Source organism: Merops nubicus, unplaced genomic scaffold, assembly GCF_000691845.1.
Source record: "Merops nubicus isolate BGI_N331 unplaced genomic scaffold, ASM69184v1 scaffold26258, whole genome shotgun sequence".
Classification (NCBI taxonomy): Eukaryota; Metazoa; Chordata; class Aves; order Coraciiformes; family Meropidae; genus Merops; species Merops nubicus.
Genome location: NW_008625519.1, coordinates 48042 through 56915, shown reverse-complemented (window position 1 = coordinate 56915; position 8874 = coordinate 48042). Strand labels below are relative to the sequence as shown.

Genomic DNA, 8874 nt, shown 5'->3' with positions numbered 1-8874 from the left:
TTATTTGACCAGCACATGCAATATCTTCCTTTATCCATGATCACTTGATCTTGTCAGGAACGGTCCATGTGTTTTTCAATTTGTATTATCATCAGAGTTCTACATAGTTGTGTTGTCTTCTCTTGCCAATTCACTCACTAAGCCCAGTCCTCTCAGTGGCAAGGATGGGAACGTGGGGAATGCGGTTAGGTGAGGCATTCACATCAATATCCTGATATGGATACTTTCTAGTGCTAAATTAAGCTTCTTTATTTAACTTTACCATGTCAATCTGACAAGTTAGATCAGCTGTGCATCTGAAATCACAAAGAACATTTTTTTTTCTCTACATGAATGTTGAACACACTTTCATTTCTAGAAATTGCACATTCCATATTGTGAATTCTTTGTGGTGTTCTTTGTGCACTGTGACTTTCTTGGATGGCCAGGAAGAGACTTTTCTCATATGTATATTTAACTATATATATTTAACTATAAATTTGTTCATAATGGATATTTCTGATCTAAGAACACTGGAGATATGCAACAGTATACTGTCATCTCTTTTGGTGGGAGGTTCCACATTCAGCATCCAGCTACTGGGAAAGTTCTACCTGTGGCTTTCTTAACCCTCCTCCTACTGGTTAGTAGCTTGTGTGCCAGTTCGACTGTCATCCCTAACAGAGAACAAAATTTTATTAAGAACACCCTTATTTACCTCAAATAACTGCTAAAATCTTGTCACTTTGGATTACATTTTATCTTGCCTTCCAGCTTCTTAAGTTTAAAAGTAGATGTTCCTTATAGAAAATTTTGTGCAGCTTATTATAAGTCCCAAAATTTTCATTTCTTCCTATTCGTTTCTTATTTCCCCTTCATTTAAGTGTTGCCATGTGAGTCTCCAGCAACATTTCTGCCTTAGGGACCTTCACCTTAATCACATTCTGGTTGTATTAGCTCCGTGACTTAAATAGAAATGTCTCTTCGGTCCTCTCCTCTGTCACGTAGCACAATCTCAGTACATCCACTGAAAGATGTAGCCTTTTCTGAAGCCAAGATTCTATTTCTCTACATTTTTTTTTTTCAGGAAAAAGACCTACTATCTGAGGAAGGTGTAATAGAGGCCACAACCTTTCTGGAGTAAAACTCCTTCCATGGATTTTAAATTAGGTGCTGAAAGTGATAACAAAAATTAAATAAGCAAGTAAATAATGTTTTATTTGCATTTCTAGTGGGTGTTTAGTCATTCTGTGGAAAAGTTTTGTGTACTCAGGTACATGCAAGCACTGAGCAAACAGAACAGGCTTGGGTTTGGGGTTTTGTTTTGTTTGTTTGTTTGTTTGGGTTGAGATGGATGTTTTGCATTGAATCTTATTGCAAACATTAATATTGAGGACACGAGACCTTGTGGAATCTATTTCAGGAAACAGCTTGCAAGTAATTTGATTTCATTATCACCTGATGACCTCCGCAGCCTTAGTGAGGCCTGCAGATAGGACTTAACTGGGGGTCCAAGAGCCTCTGCAAGGGAGAACATGTGGACAGCGCTTTAGTTTTATGTACAGAGGGCTGAATATGTGTATGCTTTCTGAGAGATATGTTCAGAACCAATTGTAATGCTGAAATGATAGAGCAGCACTGAAACATTTAAAACTGGAAACCTATAAAAATTTGCTATCATCATCTCTTGTTTCCTCTTTTTTAATTAAATAACTTGATAACTAGCAGTAGCATGTCAACAAAGATAGAATGTGCATTTTTCTTACTAATTAAGCTTCAGCTATGTGGTTTCTGCCTTGCTCAATGTCCAGAGTTCCTCATTTATTTGTCATGTTTATGTTTATTATTCTATGCTAAGAAGAAGTATACTACAAAAAAAAGGCAAAAGTTTACCATGTAGTTAAGGCACTAGATGGAAATTTGGACATTTCATACTGAATCCCAGTGGTGCTACAGGCTTTCTCTGTGACCTTGAGCAAATCACTTAATCTCTCTGTACCTCATCGCCTCATTTATTTTTTAAAGGATGATAACACTTCCTCTCTCTCTGTATTTACATTGTAAACTCCTTTTATTCTGTGTTTTATATAATTCTTACCACAATAAGAATCTTATCTAAGAATTCTTGCTATAGAGTTTTTTTCCCCAATGTAAAAAGCAGCATACTCTGTATGATAGGTTTTCTTTTATGATAGGTTATCCCGAGCTTTGACCTGTCTGTATAAGTAGTTTCTATTATTATTAGCACACCAAAAGTGTGCTACAGGCTCAGTCAGACTCAGCACTTCACTGTTGCATGTCTCTTTTATCAAGAAATGATGAGCTGGTCTTAAAAAGGCTTTCTTTATGGGAATAAAATAAATGTGCTTGGAAGTGACTATTCTACCACCCTTGAAGACAACCAGTACAGAGCGACCTGAATCCATACCACTAAACTCAGCCAGCACAAAGGCAGGGAGGCTGCATGTATGCTGTCTATTGGGAATGGTCCCTGGCTTGTTATAGCTCCCAAAATGTGTCCTGGAGTCTCATGAGAGCTTTCTAGGCCAAAAATTTAACAGTATGGGCTGGACAAAGAAACATTTGCAGGTTCTACTGTAGCAGTGGCCAGTCAAACTTTTCACTCTCACTACCTATTATGCTTCAGAGTATAGTTACATGCTTATAATAATCTATCCCAGTCTTTCCTGATGCAAATCCTAAGGTTGAGAAAGAAGGAAGTGAACTTCAAAAGGAGCTTTGCTAGTAATGGAGCAGTAACAGAGAGGCAGTGAGACTATGGATGAGTAGTTCAGGTGATTATGCTTTTTGTATCAAGCCAATCAAATTTCATTTGGAAGGTAGATGATGGTTTTACATCCCCTGAGCCAGTTGGAGGATTTGGACTTGGGTCTTCTGTATACCTATAAGAAAGCCCAGGATTGGTAGAGAGTGAATAGCCATGTCACCTCTGGTGCTCCTCTGAAAGGAGGACCTGACCTTTATCCTCGGTTGTAAGAAGGTATAAGGCATGCAGCTCTGAGCCTTCTAAACAGGTCTGCTGTCCTGAACACAAACCTCATGCCTAGGGAAGAGTCAAGCTAAAATAAAACAGTTTTACTTACCACCTCCTTCTACCTTACCTAGGGGCCTCCTGGTTTTTCTAGTAGAAACTTCTTGGCACAAGGTCACATCTTTTGACTCCTTCCTACCTTATATCTAAAGTATTTGAAGCAAAGCTCATTTGTGATGGTCTCTGGAGAACATCAGAGAAGGAAATTTAAGTCTGCACTTTGGTGTTACTGAAATCTGGGACTATAGGTATGCTTAGTTCAGGGATGCCAGTCTGTGTCGCATCAGGTCTTGAGGTGACAGACAAAGCTGGTGTCAGGCAGATGAAGTGCTTAAGAGGTTCTCCACAGAACAGCCCAAGCTGATACCCAGCACAGGGAGAGCTAACAGGACACACTGGTGTCAAAACATTACTGTACCCACCCCAGCTACATGCTTCTCAGGTCTGTCATGATGGGCTTGCTGACACAGATCAGAAAATAACACAGTTAGATTTCTTTCCAGCTTACACTCTAATAATAATTGAGAAAGTAAATGTGCCCATGTACCCTGTGTTGCAAGCCAAATTCCTGATTACTATTGTCTCACTTGGCAGCAGAGCATTTAAATATCTTTTGAAATCTAGCCCAGACTGATTCTGAAGGGCTCAAAGTCTAAACTTATTTACCTAAGAGGGATCTTATTACAATACAAGCCTCTACACAATGAAGACCCAAGGTAAGGCTATCAGACAGCCCTAGTAATGGTGGGTGTATCTGAGCTGTCACTTCCAGAATTATCACCCAGATACATTGCCTGATGTTACCATGTGGGACATAAAAAAGCAACCCCCCCAAAAAAATAGCAAAATAAATTTTAACTTCTTATTTTGCGGTTTGAAAATGTTTTTCAGGTGTGGCTTAATCACTTGCAACGACTGATTAAACATTGCCCTGTGAATTGCTTTTTGATGAGTGTTTTATGTGTTCTTGTCTCTGCAGACTGAAGAAGTCCTGAAGATTGATGGAGGGCCATGCTATTCAAACAGCAGGCGTTGCTGAGACAGAAGCTCTTTGTGCTAGGCAGCCTTGCTATTGGAAGTCTCCTATATCTAGTTGCCAGAGTTGGGAGCTTGGATAGGTAAGTCATTAAGTAGTTGCTCTCAATTGTAAATGAGCTAAGGCTGTCTGAGGTTTTGCTTCAAGGGTGTTCTTTTTTCTTTTTTTAGATTATTTTTTTTTACTGCCTACTCATATATAGAAAGACAGAAAGACTGTCTAGTCTAGTAGTGGTTTTCATTGTGTTTTTCCCCTTTTGAGAAGAGAGTAAGAAAAGAGAGTTTCAGGTCATCTCTGCTGAAGTACTTCTGTCTGTCCATTTGTATTCTAAGCACATTGACTCTTGTTTTCAGAGAAGAAATAAAACAGCATCCAGTAAAAATGTCATTACAGCAGCACATTTTTGTCTGTGTGTATCTGTGTGTTGACCTCCAGTTTCAGCAAAACAGTTATGATGTATTTATACATCATCTTTTCTAAATTTATGAGCAAGCAATTAATGTGCTATAGTGGTAGTTAAAATTAAGTATGAGCCTGCAGAGTAGCTCGTTAAGTTTTGAATACTATTTCACTTGAAAGATTGCTTCAGGGTTTGAGAATTTTAACTATGTTAATTAGCCAGTATTTTCTGGAGCTGAATATGCTAAATAAGTGGGTTTTCTCTGCAAGTGAGTTCCTGGAGAGCAGTAGGGAACCCAGCAGAGAAAATCAAAGAGTATTTGTCACTTCTGACCAGACTTTTTGACTGTTTATTGACAGTGCAACAGTAGTGCTACCTGCACTGACACTGCTGTTTCTATCACCTTCAAAATGGCCTGGGATTGCTCTGACAGATGCTACACAAAGACAGGATTGGAAAAACAAACAAACAAACAAACAAACAAACAAAAACCTTCAACATTTCCAGAAGCTGGTAGACAGATTGCCAGTGCTAACGCTCTATTAGTGTCCTCTTTTTAAACGATGGTAAATACCAGTTGGGTTCAAAATTGTGACCCAATGCTGTGTGAAAATGTAGCGCATGGAAAGTGAATTGAAAAGAGAGCTACCTAGTGTTCGTTGCTAGGTAATTTTGAGCTCCATCTGAGATCACTGGACGCCTTCTTCAATGGCATAAATCCACTCCAGAAGAACAGGGAGACCATGTACTCAGCTAGGACCAAGTGAATTGCAAATTAATCCCCAGAATTTATATCTCTTTCCCCTGGTAGTCAAAGCATCTCTGATGCTTCAGAGGTGAAAACTTCACTGAGACTAATGTGATTCTGTAAATGGAGTCAGAAATCCGTACTAGTCCCTGCAAAAGTGTATTTTATACTCAGAGGCATGAAATCTAATTAACCTTATGCTGTTTTCTATGCTTGCACATCTACAGAATTTACTGATGACTATAAAATTATCTCGCCACAGTATTTGACTTGGTGACCTCCTGTGGCAGGGAATTCCACCAGTTTCATATATAACATTGTCAATGGCAGTAAAATTCAGTTTCTTTCTCTTGCTTTACCTAGTGTGAAAAATGCCACACTGCTGAAAAGCAGTCCTTTACTTGGACTTGTTATGAAACACAGAGAGAGAAAGAAGCACTAGATATGATGTGACACAGATGAATTAACTGGGAGCATTCCTCTTCCTCAGCACTAAGGAACAATCCAAACTTCATGAGTCTGTCCACAGTAAAAGGACTCTGAGTGGCTTCAGTAGAATTTAGAATAAATAATTGTTCAGGAAGAAGCCCATTTCAAGAAAAAACAAGATTAATTTATGCTTAATTTATGGTGATCTAATTTGAACAAGAGAGCTGGGGATGGCCCGTGTTTAATAGCCTCAGATTAGGCTCTTCAGTGGGAATGTTTTGAGTTATTTTAGGCCCAAAGGAAAATTGCCACTGGTTTATCTAATTCCTTGAGTCATAATGTGTGATAAACTGAGCACTTCTCTCAAGGGAAGGCCACCGTCCTTCAGATCCTGAGTGCATGGAGCTGCTCCACATGTGGAAGCTCAGATTCTATGCCTGTCAGTTTTGAGATCTGGATCACTCTTTGAGTTTCCTGACTCCCTCATTGGCATTATGAGGAGCCTCTGCACCTGATTTCCATGCTCTGAACTGCTTCTGCTGGAACCAGGTTTATAATCTGTTGCCACTAAGAAAATTAACAAGTATTCTGCATTAGGAGACATAGCACTGATATGTGTCATGATTGCCCAGCCTTATTTTAGCTGTTTTGAAATTTGTCAAAAATACTGTTCCCTGAGATGAATTGTTTACAGTGGATTTTCTCAAGAAGAATATTTGTGGAGTTTTACTTTAGAGGTTTGAGAAATTGCCTATTTTGGAAGAGGAACTTAAGTGATATAATAAACGTTATATACTCTTTCTTTGCAAAGGACTGTTATTTTAAAGGGGAAAAAATTACTCAGAGAATCAAAAATATTAGCATGATGTGATAGAACAGTAAATAGTTGCATCTGGGGATTCAACTACCAAGATCTGACTGTGTTTAATACCATCACTGCCAAGATCTTTCAAAGGATATTTTTTTATTGTTTAGAGAGAGGAGAAGAAAGGGGAAAGAGTGAGAAACCTGAAATGTAAAGTATTGAGGGTGGACTTTTAACAAGATCCAATCTTTTCCCTTAGGCTAGAGGATATCTTGAGTAATTATTTACTTTTAAAGGAAACTACCATGTTTGACAAGCTGTTATGTTACACTGAAGGCAGTGCTAACTCCCTTTTTGAGCAAAAGAGATAAAATTAGTTGGAATGGGTCTGGAACTGCTGTTGTGAAATCCTTATTGCTTGAAAACAAATAAATACACAAAAGGAGATGGAAGAGAAGGACGGAGATAGCAATTGCAGCTTCTGTTTCTTAGGCTTTTAACTGACACCTCGCTGCTGTAGAAAGACTGTCTTACCAGCCATGCCATATTCTGACCAAATTGTACCACTGCCTAGTTAAAACAGTGTTTTCTGCTTATTTTGTTGGGTTTTTATTTACTTGCAGGTTTGCATCAGTGTTGCCCTGCTTCAGCCTTTGCGATTAAGTCAGACTCTTATTCAGCAGGGGCAGAGAGCAAAGGAAAAGAAGTGACTAGGAACTTGAAAGAAATAACAACAGGAACTCACTTCTCATCGCCCCTTCTAATTAGTCTTCAGGACTTAGCTAGAGCTCCTGTGTACTCAGCAATGTCATCTGGGTTGTTTCTCCTGCTCTGTCTGGACAGGCTATATCTCTCAGCATGTGGATAATCAAGGAAATAGCTAGCGGGTCAGACAGGGGGATCAAACTTGCTTTATCCAAATCATCCATTGTCCTAGCATCAGTGTCAAATTAGAGACTCCAACAAGCAGTGATGGATGGAAAAGCTATAAAGAAATAAATAATTCTGTCCTGAAAGCAGAGTTTGAATAATATGCAGTAAATGAGGGAGGGGCCACATGCTGGGAAACCAGAATAAATACTGAATACCTAAACAGCTATTAATGAGCATTGTCCATCTGGTATACTCACTGAGGCAGGGGTCCTGTGAAAAATAATAGCATGTGGCCGTGGAATTTAAAAATCATATCCTAATATATATGCACAGCTAACTCATATTAAAATTGCCCAGTAAAACTTTGTTCTTACATCTCATTAATTTTGGAGAGCGTAGCTCCGAAGAATTCTAAATTATATTTTTCTGTAGGAGTTTGGAAGCTCTCTACACACCAATTTCATCTCCTGTGAAATGTTGACCTGTATTATGACCAAAGTCTTGATGAGGTGAGGGGTTATTCAGAGTTCTGTAGTAGCAAAATTTTAACAATTTTTATAAGTCAATAATCTCTTGCACTCAGTGACATCAAATACAAGAAGGAAATTTTAGAAAAGCTGAAAATGCATTAAACTATTGCAGGTCAATATAAAAGAACACCACAAAAATGCAGGGGCAAAAGAAGAAATAGGCACAAAATGAGGTTCAGTGGGAGGATACATAAATGATGGTAAGAACATAATTGATATAACGATGCAAGAAAAGTATTTCTAAAAACTTTTCTTGCTGTTTTTTCTGTGCCTTGCTAAGAATGTCTGATTCAGAACCTTGGTCTTTCTGATTCACAGGGAAAACACCAGGCATCTTCTAAAGAGGAGGAAAAACATTGGAATATGATGCCTAGAAAGCTGGTAGCCTTTTGCTCCTCTTCACTAAATAGACCAACTCTGGATCAGAAGCTAATAAAGCCAACACAATGGGAAGCACAGGAAAGAATTCAGGCTAGAATAGGAAAAGTGTTAGAAAGAGATGATTTTTAAGTGAACTGGATTTTCAGATCAAAATTAACAAATAAAATTCATCTTAAAATGCTTTAAAAATTTCCAAAGCAATCACAAAATAAGGAGGAGGTGAGGCAAGGTTCAAGAAGGCCCAAGAACAATAATCCTAGTGCCTATGCTTGCAAACAGCAGAAGAGTGGAGGTAGGACTTGCGCAGCTAAATCACAGCAAAATACCATAATAAATGATCAAACAATTTGCAAACAATTTAATTACTGACAGAATAAAGTAGAAGTTGAAAGATGGGCACACTACGTTGCATTGCAAAAGGTTTCCTAGCGCGAGTGCTTTATATAGAAAACTTGCCTTAAGATATATCCTCTGTTAACAAATCCCTCTCGATTTGCTTGCAGACTGCAGCCCCTCTGCCCCATTGACGGTCGATTTGGACCTCGTAGCCAGGATGAAATCCCACTGCGAGCTCTGCAGTTCAAGCGAGGGCTGCTCCATGAATTTCGGAAGGGCAATGCCACCAAGGAACAAATACAACT

General features: G+C 38.7%; 1 protein-coding gene across 1 annotated transcript in view; it reads left to right on the top strand.

The window, feature by feature from the left end:
* Positions 1-4042: 4042 nt before the first annotated feature.
* The window catches only part of HS3ST5 (heparan sulfate (glucosamine) 3-O-sulfotransferase 5), a 6451-nt gene continuing 1619 nt past the window's right edge, over positions 4043-8874 (top strand). The window contains 2 exon segments of the mRNA XM_008945712.1: positions 4043-4149; positions 8737-8874. The exon segment at positions 8737-8874 is cut by the window's right edge and continues 16 nt beyond it. Coding sequence (XP_008943960.1) covers positions 4043-4149; positions 8737-8874 — 245 coding nt within the window.